The sequence below is a fragment of the Boleophthalmus pectinirostris genome, unplaced genomic scaffold (genome assembly GCF_026225935.1).
Source record: "Boleophthalmus pectinirostris isolate CB_2022bp ecotype Guang Dong unplaced genomic scaffold, ASM2622593v1 HiC_scaffold_2, whole genome shotgun sequence".
In the NCBI taxonomy this organism is placed as follows: Eukaryota; Metazoa; Chordata; class Actinopteri; order Gobiiformes; family Gobiidae; genus Boleophthalmus; species Boleophthalmus pectinirostris.
Genome location: NW_026571152.1, coordinates 11,773,096 through 11,800,594, shown reverse-complemented (window position 1 = coordinate 11,800,594; position 27,499 = coordinate 11,773,096). Strand labels below are relative to the sequence as shown.

The 27,499-nt window shown below is 40.2% G+C and overlaps 1 protein-coding gene across 1 annotated transcript; it reads right to left on the bottom strand.

Moving 5' to 3' along the window:
* Positions 1 to 1,020: 1,020 nt before the first annotated feature.
* LOC110171931 (receptor-type tyrosine-protein phosphatase beta-like) lies at positions 1,021 to 27,499 on the bottom strand. Its single transcript, XM_020937737.2, is given in 32 exon segments — positions 1,021 to 1,275; positions 1,476 to 1,593; positions 3,068 to 3,203; positions 3,634 to 3,797; positions 4,340 to 4,462; positions 4,638 to 4,772; positions 5,221 to 5,297; positions 6,300 to 6,390; positions 6,903 to 6,984; positions 7,637 to 7,654; positions 10,783 to 10,860; positions 11,798 to 11,903; positions 12,883 to 12,983; positions 13,253 to 13,544; positions 14,004 to 14,150; positions 14,829 to 15,107; positions 15,325 to 15,615; positions 15,837 to 16,103; positions 16,627 to 16,890; positions 17,585 to 17,854; positions 18,276 to 18,386; positions 18,389 to 18,538; positions 19,203 to 19,466; positions 19,782 to 20,045; positions 20,480 to 20,743; positions 22,925 to 23,191; positions 24,055 to 24,202; positions 24,675 to 24,787; positions 25,156 to 25,425; positions 26,214 to 26,498; positions 26,588 to 26,939; positions 27,282 to 27,499. Coding segments are annotated over 32 exon segments (5,607 nt in total). The 5' UTR covers positions 27,339 to 27,499; the 3' UTR covers positions 1,021 to 1,252.

Here is a 27,499-nt window from a genome sequence, read left to right as displayed (position 1 = left end):
TTTGATCTTTAATTGTTTTAAGTGTAATTTATCAGGCAGTAATCAAGTAATTAGTCCTGGTTCAGTCCTGGCTTAGTCTTGGTTCAGTCAAGATTTAGTTTGGGCTCTAATCAGTTTTTTTCTTCTTCTTTTTGATTATTAATATTCTGTTGTTGTTGCATAGATTTTTTAAAATTGTACTTTTTATGCAGTGTTTAAGTAATAAATAAAGTGAGTACTGTCAGTAACTTGTTGTATAAACCTGTATTAAATCTGTAGTAAACCTGTAGTAAACGCGCTGACTCAGCCCTGCTTCTTGTGAAATAACAGTCAAACATGCTTTTGTTGAGACTCCCACACAAATGACTCAGGCTCAGACAGAAGGGAGAGTCCACAATCTGAGCTGTTTACCAATACTCCTGTAGAAATGTTTCAAATGTGCTGTACGCTTTACTAAACTATTTTAACCTTTAGGATCTACTAATGTAGTTTCTTCATCAAAAACAATACCTGGAATTGTGTTTTGTTTAGTAATCCTGTAAGATCTTTCTATATCCCTATTCCCCTGTGTATCAGATGCCTTTGCATTTTATTTGGCTTGTCATAGTGCTCAAAACACTCCACTGTGTGACATTATTTAGTGGTAATCAAGTGCTTTTATGTATTTTTAATCAGACTATTAATTTCTCATTAATTTCATACCTCCAGTCACTCACTGGAGGCATGCATCTGAACTTTGAAACTATGGCAGCTATCGTTTTAATCTAATTTAAACTATTGATGGTCTAAATTGGTGCCTGGTTTGAAGGTCTAGTACAACTTTTGTCCTGGTTTAGTCCATCCACTGTGATTAAAGTTGTGAGACAGCTCTCTCTGGTGGTGATCAGAGGTGGTTGCAGACATTTAAGCCAAGTTTAGTTCTGGTTTACTCCTGGTTTAGTTCTGGTTTGGTTCTAGTTTGGTCCTTTTTTAGTTCTGGTTTATTTTTAGTTTAGTCCTGGTTCACATGTTGCTTTGGTCACTGATAGATTTACACAGGAGCAGTTTTGTATCAATACTGTATTTGTGCAACATACAAAATTATAATATAAATACAATTACATAAATATATATTTATAGGGCAAATTATTTACAAAATACGTATATACTTTGACCATTTGTACAATTCTGTAAAAATATTTGTAACATAAATATTATAATATAATTTGTATTTAGATAAAAATGAAATGTAAAAAGATCCCATATGTTTCCATGCGGTGGCAGCAGCAAGTCTTTAGCGTCTAGTACAAAGCGCATCTGTGGAGAAAAAGACCATCTTTAGACCTGGTTTCTGGTTTAGTCCTGGTCTAGTCCTGGCTGAGTCTTGGTTTATTCCTGGTTCAGTTCTGGTTTAGTCCTGGTTTCGTTCTAGTTTAATCCTGATGTTGTCTGGCTTCAGTCCTGGTTAAGTATTATTATGGTCATGCTTCAGTCCTGGTTTAGTTCTGATTTAATACCTCTGTGTTGGCTGTAGTGCACGTTCTCGTAGATAGGACACAGAACATTCTCTTGCTCTCTGAGTTTTCGCGCTCGGAGAACGTCTCTAACACACTGGTGTAGGTACGAGTACTGGACCTGTGACAGGAAACTGGGTTAGACTTAACAAAGGCACAAAGGTGGTACACTCCTGTAGCCACAACTGCCCTGGGACAGTCTGACAGATGTGAGCCAGTCTGTTCCATCAAACCTTCCCAGCAACACACACTCCCTCACACACACACACACACACACACACACACACACGCACACGCACATGCACACACACACCACATTCATACTAGGCAATGCAGGTGAAGTGTCTTGCCTAAGGAATAAGGCCACAATGACAGTTTACACTAGCGCTACTGCTGGCTGACTGACACTTGGTATTCCCAGTGGTCTTTTATCCAAGTACTACAAAAGAGGGCCCGGTCAAGCAGAAGCATACAGCAAGGTCAAAAATTCAAGTTAATGCATCTGATATAAAAATGTATTGAACAGATAGCATATGTACTCTAGTTTATGAAACTGTTTACCTTTTTTCTGTACCATTTTTGGTTCTAAAGTTACATATGTTTTAAACATACCATGTATGAAACATGGAACAAAAATTATTTCCCAAATTTCAAAGAGCTGCAAATCATGTAAATAAACTGATGTATTTCATCATATCTTGTGTTATTCCATCTTTGAACTGTTGATGAAGGTACATGATTTTTCAAATAAATGTATTTAAAATTATAAAAATTTGCTTGGAAGGACTGACATATTTTATAGAAATAGTTACCTTTGATTTTGAAGTAATATTAAAGTATTTGGAAGAAAAAAGTTGACAAATTATGCAAAATCATGCACCTTCTACTTGTTTGCACAATTTTCCCTCCATTACTTTTCCCTCCGTTACCATAACCTTTCTTAATAAAAAATCTCATTACTCAAAAAGTAAGAGGTTTTTCAACCTAATCTTGTACCATATGGTAGAAAACTATATGAAGCAAATATTCAAACCAGTTTGTTAAGGATATGTAAGTGAGAACCGCTAGTTATCACTGTTTGTATTTATTGCCCAAAAAGTGCTGCATATTTCATTCCCTCCGTTACCGACATGAGTTTTAAAATTTTTTGTCAATAACTTGAAAGAATTTCACAGGGTCAACTTTACCCTGTTTAAGTGTTAACTCTTTGCTACATTCTAGTACCTTAGTTATTTCAATAGTCCCTCTAGTTTCTGAATAAGAGCTATTTGAATGTAAAAAATCTGCCCCGTTTCCCTCCGTTACCGCTTGACCGGACCCAAGAGTATCTGCAAAGCAAAAGAGATCTGACCATCTGGCCATATATGAAAATGGTATAATGAAACAAGTGAAGGTTTATCTTGACTGACTAATAATTCAGAATTCAATTACTTCAGTATATAAGATAATGGTGCATTATGTTACTTTTATGTTGGAGAGGTCTGCCATCTTCTTGGAAATGTTATTGCTTTGCATTTTTAGCATAGCACTAGGACCAATAGCAACAGTAGCACTGGCTGAAGTAGTAATAATAGTATGAGTTGTAATAGTAGTACCTCAGTCTGGACCATGTACCCTCTGTGTAGTCTCAGGTCAAACACACAGCCGTAGATGTCCACACAGTCTGTGGTGTCGAGCTGCTGCAAAATTCTGTCCAGAACGATGAAGGTCCCAGTGCGACCCACTCCAGCACTTAAGGGAGAGAGAGAGAATTAAGTACTACTGCTACAACTACTCAGTGCAATCCTACACTGATTGGTGCCATGGGCAAGACCCCCTCCTGGTGGTGGGGGGTGGGATGGGGAAGGGGGGGTGCCTCATGCCACCCCCAACACAAGATGCTGCGTTGGCACCTCCTCCTACTGCTGCTGCTACTACTGCTACTACTGTCCACTACTACACTGTCCAGAACCATTAAATGTTGAAGGGAAGTGGGCCCACTGTACAAGAGAGAAGAAAAAAGAGAGAAAACTGCTACTACTACCACTCCAGAACTAGAGAGAGAAGGTTATCTACTGCTACTACTACTGCTGCTGCTACAGCTACCACCAGCAGTACTACTACTTACAGCTACTACTACTCTACTTATACTTAATATTATAATACAGTTACTTTTTCTCACCTGCAGTGCACCACAGTGGGTCCAGACCCTGGGCTACGGTTCACATAGTCCCTGACAGTCCGGACAAATTGAACCAGGCTCTGGGTGGTCTCTGGGACTCCATGATCTGGCCACACAGTGTAATGGAACTGTCTCAAGACTCGAGAAGATCCAAGCTGGTCCTCCTGAAAACCAAACGAGAACCAGGACTGAGCCAGGAGTGAACCAGAACTAAACCAGGTCTGAACTAGGACTAAAGCAGGACTAAACCATCTCTAAACCAATTTGAACCAGGACTGAACTAACCTGGCCAGCAGGATGAATTCTCTGATATTTGTGAGTTCACAAACTTATGAGAATCCATCTCACTCTTATGGTTGTGATTGGCCCACTCTGGTTTAGCAGGAACCGGGAAGGGGCATAACCAAAACAGCCTCGCTCCAGATTGGCTCTTTGGTTGTTATGATACAGTCAGAATTCCTAATATGGAACTTGGCTCAAAATTCTCCCCTGTAAACACTAGCCTCAATGAGCTTCTTTTGGCTGGAACCGAACACTATGGGTGACGTCACACTCACTTAGTCCATTTCTTTATTCAGTCTATGATCCTGCCATTCTAAGTTTTCTCAATCACTTTCAGTGAGAGCCATTCCAGATAGATGTGTAGAACTCATCAGTCTGGAGTTAGCCAGGTTAGAGGTTAGTATTGATGAGGGTGAGATCTTACGCTGCTGATCCTAAACTCTCGGATGGTCCACTCAGGCAGCACAGACTCTGAACACATCTGGACAATTAGGTCTCCATAGTACAGAGGTTCCTGGTCCCGCGGCCAGTAGAGGTCGCACTTCACCTAAATGCACACATAATACATGAAGTCCTTTTTAGAACACAGTGCTATAACTGATAAATTAACTTTTTTTTTTTTTGCTTCACAAACTGCTACTTAAAACTATGATTTAATAAAAAGTAATATTCTGCCAGAAATAACATTCACATCAACATAAACCAAAAAATCAAATACTGACCCGCCCCTTCTCCACACACTGCGTCACCATGACGATGTTGTGCACATTCTGCTCCCAGACCATCCTCCAGAAGTCATCTTTGGTCCCAGGCAGGGGCCCCTGAGTCGCAATGTACTCACGACGGAAGTTATAACCCTAAAACATACGCTTAATTATCAAAAAAAATTATATGACCTTAATAATTACAGGCTTTGTGATTTGCTCACTGCAACCATTTAGATTGCTACTTTATTTGGATTCAGTTGTGATTTATCTTGCTCTGTTGAGATGTTTTGCAGCATTGGTTTTCTACTTTTCTTCACAAACAGATGTAAAACTATGATAAATATTTACAAGAGGTACTGTCCCACCATACCAGGTTAGAATTAGAAAAATATATAAATCTGTCAAATGCACTTTAAGGTGCCAATAGTCAAGAATAATATTTTTTTCTCACAATAACCACTGCGAGTATCTGTTATTTCAGATTTTATAATCATTGTTTTGTCTTTTTAACAGTGTTTTAAACACTATAGCCCAATATTCTAATTTTGCAAGCTCAAAAACTATTTGAATATAGTTTTCTGAATGAATAGAGACTCACTGGGATGTAGCTGGCGTTGATGTAGTCGGAGCTCGGGTCATCATCTGTCTGCGACAGTTTCACACGTGTCGAGTCGTCTGGAAAAAGGACGAATAAATAAATAAGTATAAATTAAAGAGGGGGTAGTACACTTCTATGGAGTATTAAATGCTAACACATAACATATTTAGATCACCATGTTAGCTTTTAATGTTTTGAAAAAGTTATGTTTGTAGAAAACAACGCATTAACATTTTATAAGTTTAACTTTAGTTTTTTATACTCTTAGGCTTCCCTCCCTTTGCTCCCTGTGTTAAGTCACTCCCCCTTCAGAGCGCTATCACTACACAGTTGGAATGCATCCCCCAATAGTGAATTAGTACTTAAATATGCATGGATGACATATAAAACCTCTTCAGCCATGTTTTTGATGAGTGTTATAACATGGTTGAAAGCTCCAAAAAAAAAAAAAGGAAAGAAAGAAAAAACTATTTTGCATTTTGCATAATGCTCTCTCTTTAAAAAGGCAGAGGCAAGTGCTATGGCTGAGAAATATATCAAAATTTGAACAGAGAAAATCATCTAATTCCAAAGTCTGCAGTTTTTTAGGTAATATCAGGTTCTTTACAGTAGACTAAATGTCTCTGTGTCTCTGTGGTACAGCTCAACTTTAATATAATCAGGATCTGTGGTTTAAAATGGTCAATGATCTGCTTGGGTGTTTTTAATGGAGAGGTCTACAGCCAATCCTCTGTCAGGAAAACATGTGGTGTGGAGCAGACGCAAGACTGTTTAAAAGCTGCTAACCCTGTAGTCTACTAGAAACATGTTCTGAAATGTCCCTGTGTGCCTGATGCCCTTCCTGTGTGTCAGATGCCCTCCCTGTGTCTTCATGGGGTCTTGTTCTATGTAAAAGCTGCTAAGCCTGTAGTTTAGACCTCTACAAACATGCTCTGAAATGCATGGGATTCTTGGATTAATTTAAAGTTTAAATTTCAGTTTCTCTCAGATGTGAATGCTCTTGGATGCATTTAAAGTGTGCCAGTTAACTAAATATTAATAGTACATTTCATATACTTTTTGTTAAGTCATATACTCACAGGGCAGGATGTTATTGTAACGATTCTTCCCTCTGTTCTCTGGCAGCAGAGCAGTGTCCAGAGGCTGATTCCTCCCCACATCCTTCAGGTCCTGCACTCACCACAAGGGGGCAGAGTGGTCACATAACAACAACAACAATACTCAAGAGCTGATATAATTTTTTATATATGCTGGGTCACATGACATCACAACGTGGTAGAATCCCTCTAGTTTAAAGGGACTCCCAAAAAAACTCATAATTTGACCCGAGTGCAGGACTGAACATTCTATTGCAATCATGGCAACTAAATTTTAAACAGTGTTTTCCTGAGGTGCCAGATCTACAAACTGACATTTTGATAAGACAAAGCTTAATTTAGACTTAAAATTATAAGAAAAACACATCTTGGTTTTCTTTGACTTTCCATTGATGCATCAGTGACAATATTTTCCTCTCAACACAGTTATACCAAACAACAGCCAATTTGTGGACACACCTGGACAAAATGCAGAGGATGGCGCCATTTTGAGGACTTTTTCCCCATTCAGAAGATGCAATGCAATGTTTTAAATGGCTGATTTCTATGTTAACCATCTTAATTACAGTTACATAACAGTATTACCTCATATTCCTCAGACAGCATGTAGTGGGAGTCAGCCTGGAGCTTCACCAGGTGAGCCTCGAAGTTCATGATCTTTATCGGACTGAAGAACAAAACAAAAAACATCAGAATAATATCAGATAAAACTGCATAAATAGTAGAAGTAGTAGTAGTCGTTGCTGTAGTAGTGATAACACTAGTAAAAGGACAAGTTGAGTTAGTATTAGGAGTAGAAGTTGTTTTAACTAAACTAAATAACATTCAAATGAAAATATAATTAATACAGAAACAATGTAAACAACAAAATGTAAGATAAAATGATAGTAGTAACGGTAGTAGTGGAAGCAGCAGCAGTATTACCTCAACTATATGACATTTAAATAAATGAAAATATAATTAATACACAAAACAAAGGCATGTAAAACATTAGATAAAACTGTAGTAGTAGTAGTAGTAGTAGTAGTAGTAGTACTTGTAGAAGTAACTATAACAAGCAGTATTAGTAGAAGCAGTAATACAATTAGGAGTAGTAGTAGCAGCAGTAGTAGTAGTAGGATTCACCAGCTGTGGCACCAGTAGAAGTAATAATAATAGTAGTAGTAGTCGTAGTAGCAGTAGTAGCACTAATATTTGTAGCACTCGTGGTAGTAGTAGAAGTAGATGAAACAACAGTAGTAACAGAGCAGCAGTAGCAATGTGTGCTTGTTATTTCTTATAATTAAAACTTGAAAAGTAAAAATAAGACAAGGCGTTACCTGGAGATCCGTCTGTGTCTGTGGAGAGAAAGTGACACCTGTCAGACTGACTCAGCTTATATGAGGCTCACTAACCAATCAGAATGTGTTTGGTCACATGACCCAGGTGAAGGTGAGGGACAGGTGAGTTATTACCAGGACCGAAGAGAACAGAACACAAAGAGGAGGAGAAGGAGAAGGAGGAGGAGGAGAGAGAGGGAGAGAGGGAAGTCCAGTGAGAAAAAGATAGAACATTTGGTCTTTGGCTGTGGTCCAGGGACATGTTTTTGGAATCAGCTGATCACAGTACACACAGTGACACTCTTTGAGAACAAATGCCAATGAGAAAATACAGAGTGTGTTTAATTAAGAGTTCAAAGAACACTAAGCTGCATTTATATTCTGTATTTAACCAAGAAACTCCCACACCGCAAAAAATACAATCTTACATGAGATAATGAGTTAATAAGTGCTTGAATCAAATAGGCATTATCTTGATGTGAGTACATTTTGAGTGTCTTAAAATAAAATCTGGCAATAGATCAGGGATGAAATGTTTTGTTTTACTTAAAATAAGAAAAAGACAACCTCTAACTTGAAATGTTTATATTTATATTTAATGTTTATGTATTTATATTTAATGATTATGTATGTATGTATGTATTAATGAACATGTGTTAATGCCAGAGTTAGCTGCGCAGGCTAAATTTCATTTATAAATGAGGAGACACATGCTCCTGCACTTGAGAAAGAGTACAGCCAAATATTCACATCAAGATAACTACTACTTGATTTAAGCACTTAATATCTTATTAACTTATTTAGATTGTATTTTGTTCCAGTGCACTGAGATTTGACCTTCTTATACATGTTCTGCAGGGAAAGCGTCACAGACATAGGTAGAGCATGTAAACCCCACAGGAAAGCCCTACTTTCCATTTTGTGGACATTTGTACATTTAAAGCATAGGTTTGAGCACAGAGACCTCTTACTGGTAAAAAAAAATATTCTAACGACCCACCTTGGAGATAGGAGTGGTTCTTTGCCAGGGAAAACAGTTTGTCTTTTGGGAATAATGTGTAGCATGAGGAAGGCTATGCTGGGCCAACACATGCTGGTGTGTGTATTTTATGTCAATAGCCATGCTGTGATAAAGACTTTTGAATTTTTCTTAAACAAGAGTGCCTTTTTGTCTTTGGGAATATTTAACACAAAACATTTTTCTCAAAACACAGAGATGGTTTCCACTGATTTCTCATAGACCTTATTTTGTTAGTGTTTCTTTGGGGTTGTATTTCATGAGTAACTATAGTTTTAAATAATATTCAGTTTTATCATACTTCACAAAGACAAGCCCCCAACAGTTGTAAAGATACTAAAATTTCAAACTCAAAATACTCTTTCTTTGAACAACAGAATGTGATTTTCAACATTAAATCATAATACTTTCTTTTATATTACCATGTGATGTTATATCTGTGTAATCCTTCAGTCATCCAACTAGTTTCCTTAGTGGTCCATGTAGTGTATACTGTGGTCTCACACCAACATCATTCTAAAGCTATTCAGGAAAGGTTCATCTGTCCTGTGAAAGTAACTTTTTTAGCATCAGTACCTGCTCAAATGAGTATCTAGTTTTGATACTAGTTTTAGTAGGCCTATCGATTACTATCTGATTTTCGATACTTTTGACAACTCTAACTGCAGTGCATGTTTTTCAAAGAGTTTTTATAACACTAAAAATGTGTCTGTAATGAAGTAAATGCCATTATTTCAGTTCAAATGTTAGTAGAAATATGACATAGACCAGACATCCTTCAAGCATTCTGGTATACTGAGTGTCCCCACGGTTTGTTTACTGTTTATGTCCTGTTTCCAATGAACCAGTCAGAGCACCCAGATCATTCTCATGTTTTACTAATTCAATATAAATGTCCTCTTCTGTGTGCTCACGTCAGTCGCGATGCAGAAGGGGGTGTGGCTATGTGTTCTTTGTGCAGATGGAGGAGTGGCTATAATTATTAACAGCATTAGCATCACTAAAGCATTACTACACCTACGCCTGCTTCACAGACTGACCTAAGCACATACTTTAAATGCCTCCAGTGGATTGAATAGAATAGTGGCAGGAGGAAGTTTACGTAGGACCAAAACAGGTTTAGAAAAGTAAACAGACGTCCAAATATGGATCTGTCTGGGTTTAATGTGACGTCTCAACCTTCAGTAGGTCTACATGTAAAAGGTGAAGACTAATTATTATTGTTCAAGACATCACAACATTCAGCAAGTCTATAAATAAAGAGTAAAGTCAAATTATTATAGTATTGTTCAAAGTTTAATATGGAAATCTTACTTTCTGGAGATGACATTTGCATGATTCCAAAAAATATACTTACAACTACTCTGAAATTACTGATATTCTGAAATATTATAGCTAAAGGGACACCAATTTCCATAGAGGTTTTTAAGGTTTTCAGTGCTAGACACAATCAAAATGAAAAAAAAAAAGTTACAAGGTTCAACATTTGTGAATCAGTTGGAGATTTATTTCAAAAACATAAAGTTATATAAACCCCTGCTCTCCATTTGAAATTATGACATAATCTAATTCTCAAACATCATGAATTTAATGTTTTGCTATTATGACTCGGCGTTCAGACGTTTTTTGTTCCCTCAAATGAAACAAAAGCATGCGTCATTTATGCACCAAAACAGCTTTGTATAGAATTTTCCAGAGTATGGCATTAAAGGGCCTGTACCTGATTTAATTTAATCTAATATCTAAATAAATAAATAAATAATAAATAAATAAATAGATAAATATATAAATTTGAAACAAAAGCATGCATCATTTATGCATCAAAACAGCTTTGTATAGTATTTTCCAGAGTATGGCATTAAAGGGCCTGTACCTGATTTTATTTAATCTAATATCTAAATAAATAAATAAATAAATATCTATATATCTATTTCTATCTATCTATCTATCTATCTATATCTATATATATATATATATATATATATATATATATATATATATATATATATATAGATATAGATATAGATATAGATATAGATAGATAGAGCAATAGCATCTCCATGGAGACAAGCAAGTGTCAGAAAAGTTAAACAGTCCAACTTTCAAAAAATGAACTATTTTGTCTTACCCTCTGACCCCGAGGTGCACCGCAGATGTGGGCCTCTCTCTCCTTGAGTTTCTACGGACGATCGGAGTCTCCTCCATCCTGGATAGAGGGGGGATAGAGGCCAAAATTATACATTAATTGACACAAAATTTTATCTTGTGATGTTTAACCCATGTTATAATATTCTTACTTCATCAAAAACATACCCAGAGTTGTGTTTTCTTTCATGCACAATTGTTTGAGTAATCCTTTATTATTAATCTATCTATTATACATCTCCAGCTCCAGATGCTCTGTTCCACCTTGTGATGTCATGAAGCAGTAGTTTACAGTTAACAGCTACATTTTTCCTTTTGTTCTGTAGAGATTCAATTCTAGGGCTGAAATTATATTGATTATATTATTAATGAAACTAGTAAAGAGTTTGAAAACACAGTGAAGAAGATTGTTTTCTCCTTCAGAGAAGAACTAAAAATACAGGGTTTGTGTATTAAACATGTGAGAATGAAATAAAACACACTCCAGGTATGTTTTTGATGTGGAAACATTAGATCAGAACATAGATTAGAAAATAAGAAAAATGCCCCCTTAAAGAAAGAGCTATGTTACACAATTAAATATATTAATCCACTAATCCCCTGTCTAGTCCAGAATTAAGTCCACGTTTAGTCCAGGTTCATCTCCGATTTTAATGTTGTGTGCATAATGTGTTTATGCACGCTTGTGCACATTTTTGATGCAAAAATATGATCTGATGATTGTTATCCTCCAAAATATTGACATTTTCATTTTTGTCAATAAGACCCATGTTCACAAGACACAAAAAATTCAGTAAGGGCTCCATTTTCATCACAAAGTAACTTCTGCATGATGATGATGATGATGATGGAAATGTTAAATGCTTTAAGTAGAATGTTCCAGTTGTGCTATACTGGCATTACAAACTTGAGGCAACCAGGGAACAAAGCATCCATCAGAAAAGTCTCACATGTCTTTAAGAATTGTCATTAGCCTGGAGTAAATATATGTCTCTTACACTTTAGTGGTTTTGAGTCGACACATAAGCAGAACCGTGACTCCTACCAGAAGGACCACCAGGAACAGAGCGGCTCCAATGCCCTCCACCACTCCACTGTACGGTTCTAAATACAGAAACATACAATAAATACAGTGTATAACTGCTCCACTATGCCAGACTATACACAGGTATACTATGTATGTAATGTTCTTCAGTATGGTGTGAGATGTATCTATCACCATGGAGACAAATAGGTGACAGATTGTCTGTGTACTAACAAAAATGTTATGTACACTAACAGTCAAAAGTTTGGACACACCCTCATTCAGTTTTTATGTTTACTACTTTCTACATTTTAGATACATATAGATGACATCAAATATATGAAGCATGATATATGGAATTATGTAGCAAAGAAAAAAAGTGCAATAACTAAATAAAATAATTTTAATATTTTATATTCAAATCCTCCTAGTAGCTACCCTTTGTTTTGTGGACAGAACTGCAAACCCTTGAACTTCTCTCAGTGAGTTCCAGTGAGTCTCCTGAATGGTTTTCATTCCACATCACATACACATAAGAAATACCAAAAGTGCAAAACAGCTTTTATTTTATTTATTTATTTATTTTTATGTAAAACAAGTTTTTTTGTTTATTTTTTGTTTACTATATTCCATCTGTCCATTCATAACTTTGTGGCCTTCGGTGAGAATGTACAGAGTAAATAAAGAAGAAGCTTATATTAATAAGTGTGTCCAAGCTTTTGACTGCCATATCTATTAAAAGATTTAACATGGAAAAAAAACCCAGTCCAAAAATTCTGCTTTCAGAAATGAGATAGAAGGAGATCTGAGCAAGGGAGATGAGTAATGAGCAGGTCTGACGAAGTTTGTGGAATGACACCCCAGATCTTTGGAGGGTAGCACTGCTCACAGTAAGAATTCATGTCAACATATTTTAGTAAAGAAACCATTATTAAATAGACAAAGCAACAACATCAGAAAAGTTATACAATGCACCTTTAAGGACCATGAATATGACAGTAACAGCATTATTTAGTTGTGCTTATTTGTGCCATTAGAACATTCTGTGTAGAACCTCACCAGCCTCAGTGAGAACAGGCAGAGACAGGAACGTGTCCGAGAACAGAGAGGAAGCACCTGAGTCCTCCTCCGACAGATGAGTGAAAGCGCGAATACTGATCCTATAAGACAACACAACCATAAGGCATCCTCTATGCCATCTGTTCCACTTCTGCTCCATCTACTCCTCCTCTGCTCCATCTGCTCCTCCTCTGCTCCATCTGCTCCTCCTCTGCTCCATCTACTCGTCTTCTGCTCCATCTACCCTTCTTCTGCTTCATCTACTCTTCTTCTGCTCTTCTGGCCCTCTCCTCTGATTCTCTGACCCTCTCCTCTCTACCCTCTGATCCTTTGACCCTCTTTTCTGTATTATAAGGTTGCTTGCTGTTACCTGTATGCAGTCTTTGCTTTGAGTGGTCCATCGCAGTAGATCTCTGTACTTTCTGAACAGGGCCCTCCGAGCAGTCCCATCCCAGTACCCAGGCTAATGTTGAACTCCCCTCCAGACCGGTCCAAAACCGGATCCAGACCCAAGTCTAGACCTTGGTCCAGTCCTGGGTTCAGACCTTGGGAGCATACACTGGGGAAGTAGCCAGTCTGGTAGGAGCGCACAGAGCTGTTTGAGATGTAATCCCTGTAGGAGGCCAAAGGGTGGCGCTGCTCTGGCTGCACACTGGACACATCTATGGACAGAGTGAATATATGATAAGTGGTTAACGTGCCTATGACAGGTTGGACTACTCATTTTGCTCTCTTAAGATCATTGTATTTAACATTTTGCTAAGATTTTTTCAATTTATTTTCCAGGTTTTTTTTTAGGTTTAAAATTTTACTTCACACTAGAGAATTCAATGATTGTAACCTAGTATATATATTGTAACTATATTGTACACTGGCCCAAAACTCCTCTAATTTACACAGAAATGATTAACTGACAAATATTATTTCAACATTATTAAAAAATATAATTTCTTATGTTAAAGTATCAGAAAAAACATGTTCCCTAAAATTAATCGTAAATTGCTTCTCTCTGCAAATTGCTTCTTGATTGATATAAAAGCATAATTTATATTTTGAACAGGTATTATCCACCAAATTAAAGTAAACAACAAAAGTAAAGTAGTAAAGTAAAATCCTCTCACCATCAGACTCTGAAACCACCACAGTGAAGAACCTGACGGCTCCATTTTCATCACTGAACCAGCTGCAGTTAAACCCAAACGAAATGTACGTCGTGGAGACCTGAGAGACGTCAGTGACCCGAGTGGAGAATGGAGGGACAGGAGGACCTGAGGAAAGAGAGGGGAGGTATATCTATAAAGAACCTAAGATACAGTTATCAGAAAGAGAGAGAGAGAAAGAGAGAGAGAGAGAGAGAGAGAGAGAGAGAGAGAGAGAGAGAGGAGTAGGGAGTCACATTTAAGAAAACAGGACCCAACAGGATTAAACCAGATCCCCACTAGGTCTAAACTTTTAACCAGTGAAATATAATTCTTTCACTTCATCCCTACTCTTTTTGCGCACAGGAATTCATTCCACTTGGAGTTATAGATTCATAGTAGATTTATAAACCTCTATGTAATACTTCACATTTAATTTTATTCTATCGTCTTGTGTTAGGCCATGCAGTTTGGGCAAAAGTCTCTCTCAAAATCAGGAGATATGGAGATATAAAGTTAAGCAACTGTGACACCGCCAAGAAGGAGCATATACAGGTTAAAAAGCACAACACCTAAGATTGAACACTGAGGCACGTTTGATTTTATGCTTCAATCCTGGTTTAGTCCATCTGTTGTCCACCTTCAGCCTTATACATGTTCTTTAGTCCAGGTTGCATATTGGTTAATTCCCACAGTAGTCCTGGTTCAGTCCTGGTTCAGTCCTCATTCTGTCCTAGTTTGGTCCCACTGGTTTACCTCTGCTTCAGTTCTGGTTTATGTCTGGTTTAGTCCTGGCTCTGTACTCACGATCTATCATGGTGACCACGCTGTCTCTGGCTGGTTCACTGGTCATTCTATCAGAGATGACCTTCACAGTGACAGTATAGCGTCTGTGAGGCTCCAGACCGGAGATCAGGTAGAAGCCAGATTCTGGATCAGTCCTTCGGGAGTAGACCAGGACTTGCGCCTCCCGCAGGACGCATTCAATGGTGTAGGAGTCAAAGTCGGCCTCTGGGGGTGCCCACGAGCAGGAGATGGATGTAGAGCTCTGAGGACGACAGTGGAGAGAGTGGACACGACCTGGCTCTAAAAGAGAGGGCGGGATGGAGAGAGAGAGATAGAAAGACATAAACAAGTCAAGAGAAATAGGGAATTATAATATTTATGACAAGTATTAAGGTTCAGGTACACTTGGAAATTTGTCCTCTGCATTTGACGTCTCCTTGAATACCCGGGGCACCATCCAAACCATTGCTGTATTTTTCTTTTTTAAACATATAAGTGTTTAAGGTTTCTCACTCACTAGTCCTGATGCTCCTGCTGATGCTCTGGCTGTATGTCCTCTGCCCCTCTCGGTCCAGGGCCCCACTAACAGTGCGCAGGCTGAAATGGTACAGCCTCCCTGGGTACATGCCCCGGAGGATCCTGCTGCCAGACGTCCTGGTGTGGTAAGGATTAATGACAGAGAGAGGGTCCTGTGGTGCCCACTGCAGGTCGAAGTCATCATAGTCACAATGAGTGGGTGCAGTCCAGGTCAGCTCCAAAGACGTGTTTGTGATGCCCCCAAAGAGGAGAGAGGAGGGGGGCAGGGGAGCTGGGGAGACAACATACAGATTTTAGCTAACTATATATTAAATCTTTAAGAAGGGGCATCACACTTCTATGGGGTATTAACTGCTAACACATTGCCCACATATTTAGATCACAATGCTATCTTATATTGTTCTGAAAATCCTATGTTCGTAGAAAATTAACATGTTTAATACGTTTCAGAAGTTTCATTTTTGACGAGTCTCTCAACTCCTGTTCTCTTACCAGTCCGGGCCTGTATGGTGGCGCTGTTCCGGAGCTCTCCACTCTTGCTGGTGACCACAGCTGTGTACTTCCTGCCTGGTGTGAGCTGAGAGAAGGTGACTTGCGTCTGGTCTGGTCCAGTCTCCTGCTCAGACCGCACAGTCCCGTTTGGCTCCTGCAGAACCAGACTGAACCCGGTCAGGTCTCCCTCAGGCCGAGTCCAGGACAGGTCCAGAGAGTCTGTGAGGTTTGAGCCATGAGCTGTGAGAGTGCCCACTACAGCCGGGACTGAGGATAGACAGGGGACAGAGATCAGATAAGACAATATAAGGATGATGTTTGGCTAACCTAATATAGCAGGGCTTCGTGCAACGCTCTTTTAAAACATTTGAGCATACAAAGACATTATATGATCTATTTTACAGTGATTATCATGGCCTGTGACTAAAAAATAATACTATATTTTGACTGGTAAACTCTTTATTGTATAGAATAGAATTGATATTACTTTGTAATGTTCCATAGTATGGCATTAAACTTAGCAATAATTTCTCTATATGGAAACAAGCAGTTGGTGAAACCTTCAAAAACTTCACTAAAAAAGTTACGCAGTGCACCTTTGGAGTATGTCCATACTCTAGAAACATTTATGCATCTGTACTTAACTATCTAAAGTTGTACTTTGTAGAATAAGTTGTATTTTTGTATTTGAACTGACAACCTATATACCCAGAAGAGTAGTGGCCTATCCCCACCCCTCACTTCTCCTCCCTCCTCCTCTCTCCTTTTCCTCCACTCTCCTCCTCTTTACCTGTCCTAGCCCAGATAGCAGTCCTGTTGCTCCTCTCTCCGCTCTGCGTCACTAGCACCAGTCTGTACAGAGCTCCAGGCCTCAGCCCAGAGAAGGTGACGAGGAAGACCGCACTGCCTCCGTTGCGCCTCTCCTGCACTGAGTCATCCTCTCTATACAACAGCATCTCAAAGCCCTCGAACACACCCTCTGGAGGTGACCAGGAGAAGGACAGGCTGGAGGATGAGGATGAGCGGAGGGCCAGGTCTGAGACTGAAGCTGGACCTGGAATACAGAGAATCACAATACCAGTGTCAACATTTACAGTATCAAATAATATGCTCCCCCTAACTCTAAAATGCAGTGTAATCTAATTTTATTTTCTATTATATCATCTATTATTTCAGAATTCAATGATTAGCTTTACCACACTGCCACACATATGAATACATTATCACCTGTGAAAAGTTGTCTACTGTCAAGCACTCTAACCTCAGAGCAAGAAGGTCCTCAGTTCTTGGGCTGGATGCATTTTTATGTAATTGTTGTAAATTAAAGTTGTCAGGTAATTCTGGTCTTGTGCAAATATGTCTCAAGTCTGTGAGTCAGCTAACTGTGGCCAGTGCTGCCCTGGGGTGTACTGACAGAAGTGACAAGGAGATATGGCTTAAGTTTTTAGTCATCATATTAAGTGTTTCTATATCTCTAGATGCTCCCTATGCTACATTCAGTCTGGGGCGTCACAGTGGCTTCAAACGCCTCTAGTTGGAGCTTTGGTGTTTGAGTGCAGACATTTGAAATACATCAACGCACTGTGTCAGATTTAATATAAAGTGTGTCTCTTACTTGACTACTGGCTTTCCTCTCTCCTCTGCTCTGTTCTGTATGTTATCTAATATATAGTGTCTCTATATCTGGATGTTATCTTATAAAAAGTGTCTCTACATCTTCTACATTATCTTATAGAAGTCTTTCTTACTTGTCCTCCCTTGGGCACTGGTGGCTTCACTCCTCTCTCCTCCGCTCCGTGTTTGAACCAGGACTCTGTAGCTCTTTCCTGGACTCAGATCTTCAAACCTGTGGTTCGTTTGGGAGCTGGGGACAGAGGCGTTCATCACTGCACTACCCCTGTCGTCCTGTAGGGTGAGGCTGTACCCATCAGCCACACCCAGTGCCCGCTCCCAGGACACCTCCAGACAACGCCATGACTGAAGTGGATACACCCGGAGCCCAGAGACACGGGAGGGGACTGAGAGAGACAAAACAGAACAGTGTACAGTAAAAACACTTTTGTATTTTATCTCTTATGTCACTGACAGCATGTGGAAATTTCTGTTGACAAAGTTGCATCTTTGTGTGTCAGTGCTAATGTTAACTTTTATTAAAATATTAAAGCTAACACAACAACAAAATTACATAATAAAGATGACCTAATTATTTGAAAACAGGTTGGGACAGAGCATTTTGAGCTTTGGAGATGCAGACAGACTTATAATAAAGGATTACTCAAACGCGTGAATAAAACAAAACACAAATCCAGATATGTTTTCGATGAGGTAACATTATAATATAATCAAAAGTTCACAGGAGTCAATATTATGTAACCCCTAAGATTTGATTACTCATTCATGAGTTGGTCCAGTTTCACCTGTCTCAGTTGTGTGTCTCACCTGTCCTCCCTGTGGCCGTGTAGTTGTTGTCTCTCTCTCCGCTCAAAGTTTGTACAACCAGGCTGTAGCTCTGACCGGGCTGCAGGGACTGAAACTGGACTTGGGTCTGGTCTTGGGCACTGGTCTAGAGTCCAAGAGCCTTGACTCTCTGAAGAGATAGACCCAGTAACTGTCCACATCCCCCAGAGCCGAGGACCAAGAGACACGAAGACTGCTGCTGTCTCCTCCATTGGACACATGGACGTTCCTCACCTGCCCAGGGACTGAAGAGAGCAGAGTCAGATGATCTCCCAGACTGATTAAACCTGTGTGTCAGATGCCCACTTGTTCTCCAATATCCCTGTGTGTCATGTGTGGCAGAGGCTCCACATCCTGTTATCCATGAGTGTCAGAATGATAAAAGATTAGGACAGTTGCCATAGCGATTAACAATTTAAAATGAAATATTACATCTTTTGAATGGGAAAAATGTTTAATGTAACAAGAGGCTGAAATCCATAAATATCCCTGTGTCAGATGCCCTTTCATCATCCAGTATCCCCTGAGTGTTGTTTAACTGAGATGGGGGCAGGCCGGAATAATATTTTATGGTGGAATTTGCTGTTTAACTGTCAAATTGCAGATTTGTTTATCTTGTTTATGGTTCATACTTCTGTAATTACTGGGCCTATCCACATGAAAAAACTGACCCAATGTTTTATTATCTTCTCTGTCAGTATAAATAAACAAAAGTCTTATGATTTTTTTTCACAATAGGTTCAGAAAGCGGTGCCCAAAGATTGAAGCCCAAAGATGTGCTTGTTGTTAGTTAAAAGTACTTTAAGACATAAGATTAATATGACAAGTTTGTAGAGCCAATTCCAAACACATAATGAGGCTCAACATTTGTGTTTTTCTTTGCGAAGTGTGAATCTCCTGTAGAGTTACCTGTGCGTGCTTCGATGTACACCGCTCTCTGGTTGGGGCCACTGAATGTGGACACCACAATCTTGTAGCGCCGCCCTGGTGTTAGTGAAGAGAGAGTGCAACGGTCGATGGCACCCCCCAGAGTCTGAGGAGGGAACACTTTTATGTCGTTATACACCAGCTGAACCTCATAGTGATCCACCTCTCCTGGAGCAGATAGCCAAGACACCGAGAGAGAGTCTGAGGAGGAGGAGGAGAGGGAGAGGGAGCGCACCGGAGCAGGGACTGTGGAGAGAGGGAGGAGATAATATTACTTTTATAGCAATACATAAATACATAATACATAAAAACAACATTAAATGTGCACTGTGTAACTTTTCTGGTGAGACAGTCTGCCACTTGTTTGTCTCATTGATGATGTTATTGAAAAAGTGTCTCAATCAAAGCCAGTGACAGGTCTGATCAGTGCAGAGGCAAGCTAAGACTGCATGTGTGCATCTTTTGATCACAATGTCAGAGTTTGTTTGCTCCTTTTTAGTTTTTTTTTAAAATATTTTTGGTTAGTGTGGAAGTCTGACTAGTGAGTCTTTCTAAACTCACGTGTGCGTCCATGTGTGGAGGTGCTGGTCTCGTACTCTCCACTCCTCGTGTTCACCAGGACAGTGTAGAGTCTTCCAGGCTCCAGTCTCTCAAACACACACTCACTCTGCTCTGGGGGCACAGACATATTAAGCACAGTCTGGGAGCTATGTTGGATGGACACCTCATAAGAATCACGGTCTCCGTGGGCGTGGCTCCAGTACACCTTCAAGTACATGTCCCGGGCAGCATGGGTCGCCGTGAGCAACTGCACCGGAGCCGGCTCTGTGGAGGGACAAATACAGTTTAAGGAGAGAGGTTTATTGAGAGGTTTATTACTTCACTGACTCAAGTTCATAGAAAAAGAAATAACAGAGAATATTTTCATTCATTTCATGGAAGGTAAACATGTCCAAATCAAAAAGTTTTTCCTAATAACAAATACAAATTTATTCTTAATTACAAAATATTGATCACGATGACCCATTTATAATTTTATGTTATGTTTCTCAAGACAATTATCCAATCTGAAAGCAGAATGAGCCTCAAATGAACCTCTCATTTGGGTTGTCAGTTTCAATACTGAACTCTAGTTGGTTTAAACTTATCTGATTGGTCACTATCTAAATCTCAACACCTGCAGCCAGTCAAGACTCAGTGCTAGTGCAGATTCTGCAGCTTAGAGAGGGAATTCTCTTATTACAGTATTTTATACTCACGTGTGCGCCCCTGAACACTGGTGCTGTTGTGGAAGGCTCCACTCCTGCTGCTGATGGAGATGTCATAGAGACGTCCTGGGACCAGAGACTTAAAGACACACTCAGGACTGGTCCTGGATTGGACCAGAGTGTGGACAGTCCTCTGCCGGTCTTTGAGCAACACCAGGTAACTGTCCACCTCCCCCACTGGAGGGCGCCATGACACGCTCAGGAAGTCCATACGGCCATTATTACTGACAGTGACCTCACCCACTGCAGCCGGGACTGTGGAAGGGAGAGAAAAAGAGGAAAGAGGAGAGGAAAAAATGGGGGGGGGGGGGGGGTGTAGGAGACAGGAGACAGGGAAAGAGAGAAAAAAAAAGGCAGAGAGGAAGGAGAGGAAAGACAGTCAGAAAGAGGGCAGGGAGTGAGAGGGGGGAGGAAAGGAGGGGAGAGAAAAAAGAGAGAGAAGATTAATGCACAGAATGTACTGTACAAAGGAATCTATCACAAAAGAGACTGAGGTGAGAGAAGTAGGCTCTTGTCCCTCTTTTGTCCTGCACAACCATTTGGTCTCTGTTCCACTGATTTATAATGTCCCACTTCACTGATGCCACAGGAGAAAAGTGAGATTTACACAGAAAACAGTATTACTGCTGCTACTGCTGCTGCTATACTACAACTGATGCTATTATACTACTACTACAACTGCTACTATCCCTGTGTATTTGAGCGAAATGTGTCTTGCCCCAGTACTGTGCTTTTCAGTTCCCAGGATCCTTCCTCCATTGACCAGTTTGTAGCACTCTTCCAGAGTCAGGTCCTCTGAAGCAGGGCCAAGTGCTCACAGCTTCAGGGAGTGCACCTGGAACAGGCTCCACAGGGAGCAACTGTGCCGTGTCACGTAACTAAATCAAACGCAATAAAACTCTGAGTTTTAATAAACATCAATGCTTCTACAAATATAAAGTGTTCAGCTGTGTTTTTATGTGTCAAGATGCATTAAAACATGTGAATAATAAAGGCTGAGTGAATCATCTGTTACTGAAATGTCTAGGTTAGCCTACATAAATAAATACAAAGGCTGAAACATTTTAGGCTAATTGTATTCCCACTCTCCTTCTTTAAAAGATTATTGCTGCATTCATTCTGATTTTAATTAATTCGATCTGTCAACAGTGTAATTTGCTGCAATGTGGCTAAAATATTATTATTATTATTATTATTGTTATTTAATTAAAATGCATATAACTGTTTAAATAAAGTTCATTAAAAATTGTTGCAGTGCATTGTGGGCACTTTCAAGCATTTGGCTAAGGATCCACCCATAAATCCTAAACTAATCCTAAAAGCTAAACGAGGAGTCGAATTGGAACACCACTTGGTGGAGTTCTGACGACATGGATCTATCTGAAGTGGCTAAGAAGCTGAAGATCTTGGCAAATGGGAAACACCCATTGCATATGCTATGCAGCTCTTGAGGCTGCTGTGTTCTGTCTGCATCTAATTATAAAGATTTTTATTGATCAATAATCAGGAAATGCAATGTTAGCATACCACTTGTTATTAATTTTACTTTGAAGGCAGCTCTGAGAGCTGTGAAAAGCATTGAGAAGCATAATTAGGATGCTCAGAATGCATAAGGTAAGTGAGGAATAACTGTGTACTACTTGCAAACCGTTAAACATGAACTTGCTTTCATGGTTTTAAGAAAAACTTCCTTGACTCTTCATGGCCCATTTCTTTAAACTTTCATTCCTCTTGGTGAGTATTTCCACTTCCTGTCCAAACAGGAAGTGTGTGGACGAGCTGTTGTAGTGCGTTCGAGTGCTTCCTGTACATTCCAGCGTCGTCCAATCAGATAAGAGCAGATACATCCTCCGTTTGTCTCAGGTCACAATGGTTTGTCCCTTTGTTTATCATCGCTTATATAACCAACAATAAAGGTTTCCAAGAACTGAAGCAGCTGTGGAACTCATCTCTACTAACAATATAAGATTTATTATTCACCCACTGCATGCCAGATTATTTAAAAAAAATGACTAGCTTCCTCAATTTACAAAGGGTATGCTACATGAGACACTGGCATCACCCAAATATAACTAATGTTTTCAAATGAATCAAATCTAATTTGTATCTGAATGATACTTCTAATCATTAGGCCGATCTGAGCATCTGATCTGGCTCCAAATTTGCTCCTATAATTGATACTCAATGAGCTTCATTTGACTAAGGTCAAACTCTGTGGGTGACATCACAATCCCTTAGTCCACTTTTTTGGTTTGAACCAGCAAAGAGCGCAAGACCTTAACGTGAGCCATCCGCACCTGCTTTAGCAGTACTCCATAGTGTTTTTAAGAGTATCCCCTCACCTCCACAGCTGTCAACACTGCTCTGTACCCTGCTCACCTCCTCCCACTTTTTCCCTCTGTCCTCCCTTTCCTCCCTTCAGGTGTGGTCACTCACCTGTCCGCCCCTCCCCCACGCTCTGCCTGCCCTCCCTCCCGTCCCTCACAGCCGTCAGCACAGCTCTGTACTCTGCTCCAGGCCTCAGTCCGGTGAACCTGAGCTTCGTGGTGTTAAAGGGGACGGTCTGATTTTTGATGATGGTGCTGTCCTGCACCAGAAGCACCTGGTACCAGTCCACACCCCCCAAAGGTGCCTCCCACTGGGCCAGCAGAGACTCAGTGCTGCCCTCATTTGACAGGAGGAGGGAGGACACCTGCGCTGGAGCTGGGGACAGAGAGAGAGGAAAAGTTATAATGACAACCTTGTAGAATATGATGGACAGAAGGGGTTTATATATCTCCATAGCAATTTTACTGTTTCTGAAAGAAACCTCCAAATTTATGATCCACAAATGTCGAACCTTCTCATTATTTGTTTGGGAGTGGCTCCACAAACTTGTCATATAAATCTTGTAATTAATTGTGAGTAATTTCAACTGACAACAATTACATCTTTGGGGTTGAATAATGGCACCACATTCTGAAGCTATTGTATAAACTATTCACTTTAGTTTATTTATATTCATAGAGAAGACACTGAACTTGTGCCAGTTTTTGTTTCATGTGGATAAGGCCAGTAATTACAGGGATATTAACCATAAACCAGGTCAACAGGCACTACTCTGTCAGAAGCTAGACTTTTAATGTGACCAAGAACTGAATTAGTTGGAACTACAACAGGTGAGCTGACTTGTGCTGTTAAACAAGTCCCTCTCAAATAATATCACAGTCACAAGCTTTATTATTTATTATTCAACAGGTTTTCCTTTAGCCATTTTCAAAGTCTTGTTGAAAATGTGTAAATTAATTTTGTACCTTTTCTTGAGCTTTCAGACTGTCATAAAAAATGTTTTGAACAATGCAAATGTTTTCTGAAACATCTGCATTGTGCTGAGCATTCCACCACAGACATTCATATAGAACACCCCCAGTGCAATGTCACAATGATCAGTTATCAAAGCATCAATTATAATTTTATGGACTTTAGTTAGCCTGACCTGTTGTAGCAGAGATGTAGGAGATGTAGCAGAGATAAGAGTCTGGTTGTGTATACTATTACAATGTTACAGTCTTTAGTAGCTGACAGACCTGTTCTAGCAGACACATTGACAGAGTGGCTCTGGTTTCCCCTGGTGGTGATCACAGAAACTACGTAGGCCTGTCCTGGGGTCAGAGAGCTGAAGAAGACAGAGGAGGTGTCTGGAGGGAGGGTCTTCTCTGAAACTACAACACCTCCCTAGAACAAAACATCACCGCCAATCAGCAACTCAACTGTATGGGACGGCATCAGGGTCAAATAATCATCATCGTCATATACTTTGTCATATACATTGTCATAATTCCAACAAACTATCATATTAGACTTTGCAACTCTATAAGTCACATCAATCCCCTCTAGCTGGAGCCTAGATGTGCAGCCTCATAGACTTTACATGTTAACCTGAATACACTATTAAAGGTGTGTAACTTTTCTGAAGGAGGGAGGGTACATTATTAGAGCAGGGAGATTAATCAAATTAATCAAGGTTTAGTTCTGACAGGGTTCTGTAAGACACTGCCTTATATCTGTCTGAAGGGAGGAGCTAACACACCCCAGTGGTTTGCTGTATCTGTTATCAATTCATTTAACTATTTTAAGGTGTAAACCAATAGTATTTCCTCTTTTCTCTCTATTAGTTTATTTGTTGTATTTTGTTGAGTATTCAAACCTGTGACAGTACAGCAGTGAGGAGGTCCCACTCTCCATCAGGACGACTCCATGAGGCGCTCAGAGACGTTTCTCCGCTGTGACGAATGGAGAGAGACTGGACCGGAGCAGGAACTGAGAGACAGAGGGGAAAAGATAAGTATGTATGGAAGTAGAGGGAGGTAAGAAAGAGACAGAGAGAGACGAGAGAGTGAAGAAGAAATTACTGTGGCAAACAGAGACTGAAGCGGAGCAGGGGGGTAGCAGAGAGAAGAAAAGATGAATATGGAAAAGGTGAGAGATAGAGGGGGGTAAGGAGAGATATGAATATACAGATATGGAGGAGAGAGAGAAGAGAGGGAGGAGTTTCAGAAAGACACTGGAATAGAGCAAAGGGAGGGGGGACTCGGAGCATCAAAACCGAAAGTGAAACTTATGAAATATATTAATACTTTGCTTTCAGCTAATATACCATTTTATTAGATCACGAGGGCATATTGCACCTGTTTGTCCGAAGCATTCTTGTGTGTTTCCCAGAATGCCGCTGTGCACTGTGACCTTTGCCCTGTAGGTTCTTCCTGGTCGTAGGCGGATCTTGGAGGTGGAGAAGAGGTGCTGAGTGGAGAGCTTCGTCACAGTCTCATTCACCAAAAGAGACGAAGCATTCCACAGAGACACGCTGTAGTGCTGCCAGTCTCCACCAGGAGGAGTCCAGCGCAGCAGCAGACCTCCATCCACAGGAGAGAGAGACAGGGAGGACACCGGCTCTGGGACTGAGACGAGAGAGAGAGAGAGAGAGAGAGAGAGAGAGAGAGAGAGAGAGAGAGAGAGAGAGAGAGAGAGAGAGAGAGGAGAGAGAAGAGAGAGAGAGAGAGAGAGAGAGAGAGAGAGAGAGAGAGAGAGAGAGACAGAGAGAGAGAGAGAGAGAGAGAGAGAGAGAGAGAGAGAGAAATCAGGGCAATTTGACCAATCATAGAGCAGCACTGTGGTTTGCGTGGAGCCAAAGGTGTCCGTGCAAACAAACCAAAACAAACTCGCTATGTCATGTCAAATTTGAGTCATTTACCAAATTTACATTAACCATGTTAGAAGACATATTGCACTTATGTCTGCTATATAGTTATAATCTTTGAGTCCAATGGATCATTATGTTAGAATTTAGACACAATATTCATCTAAAATAGTCTAAATGAAACAAAAGAAAGTGCAGCGTGCACTGGGTGTGCACTAGTGGTAGTGAAAACAGGGGTAGATCTGAGCACTGCTGTCTTGAATAAAGAAGAATAAAGATTACTCAAACATGCATGACTCACTCTAAATACAATTTCAGAGGTCAATGCGAAGGAAACTACTTTAACATGTTTAAAACCGTTGAAAGATTGATTTTGCAGAATGCTTTAAATAATGACTGCAAAAATCAAATAACACTTGCACAGATTGAGTAACACTTTTATAAACAAACAAATCAAATTACAATACTCCTGTCCCTCACCTGTCCCCTCACCTGTCTGTCTCCTCTCGTTCTCCTGTCCACTCACCTGTCTGTGCTCCTGTCTCTTACCTGTCTGTCCTGTGGTGCTGGTCTCGTTACTCTGGTCTCCCGCTCGCGTTCGGACTCTCAGCTTGTAAACTCGTCCTGGGACCAAACCGTTGAACTGCGCCCGAGTGATCCTGTCATCGGTGCCATCATTAGGGGGGACGAGCTTCTTCACCTGAGAGTGTGTGCCCAGTGCAGACAGTGTGAGCTCATAACTCTCTACTCCCCCTGCAGGATGCTCCCAGGACACGCGCAAAGAGTCACAGTTGCCATTTGAGTCGAGTCTGAGGTTTGACACTGCAACCGGGACTGGATCAGGGATACAATGGGTTTAAGAGGGTTACTGACCTTTCAGTAGAAAGCCCAAAAAATCATTAAATAACCCCACTTTAACTCACCAGTCTGCAGCTGTCCTCTGCTCCTCTCACCATCCTTCCCCGACACCACTGCCAGATTGTACAGCGTTCCAGGTTCCAGCCCAGCAAGGAGGCAGCGGTACAGGGCTCCAGAGGCTCCTCCAGAGAACCCAGAGGTTTTAGAGCCCAAAGGGAGGTGAGAGAGGTCTGGGTACAACTCACAACTATGCCCCCGGCTGTGGTTCTCCTCTGGTCCACCTTCTGGGCTGGTGAAAATGGTGAAGTTACAGAGACTGGACCCGGACTCAGACTGGATCTGGACCAGGCCTGACTCAGTCTCACTGTAGATCACAGTGAGGTTTGAGGAGCAGGGCACTGCTCTGGTGGTCAGGATCTGGAATCACAGGAGGTCAGGGTTTGTTCAGTTACTATAAAGAAAGAATATAACCCATATTTCAGTGTTAAACATGCATGTGACCCATCCCTCAGTGTCTCTGGGTTAAACCTGTATTTGACGCATCCTTGAGCTGTAACTAGATGAGCGAAACAAAACGGGAAAAATCCTAAAAAAAAAAATGTAAATAAAAAAATCTGTGAAACACCCATTCAGGGAGATGAATGTATCAGATAGGGCATCTGAGTATAGCTTCAATAGTAGTCTAACCCTACCTGGACGTATCATATGAGCCTAAAATAAACAAACTGTTGTGGCTTAGAAAACATCTTTGTGTTTTACCTGTTGCCAAATGGAGCCCCAGAACAGAGAGAAAAAGCAAAAGGAGCATTTCAGCATCTCTGAGGATCTGACAGTTTAAAATGTTCAAAACGTAACATCTCCAAAAACTGGACGTAATTTGAGTGAGAAAAAAAGGCTGGTGTCCATCTTGAATAATCCTTAAAATAAATTGTGAAATAAATGGCTCCATTAAAAAAAAAATCACATCTTCTTCTGTC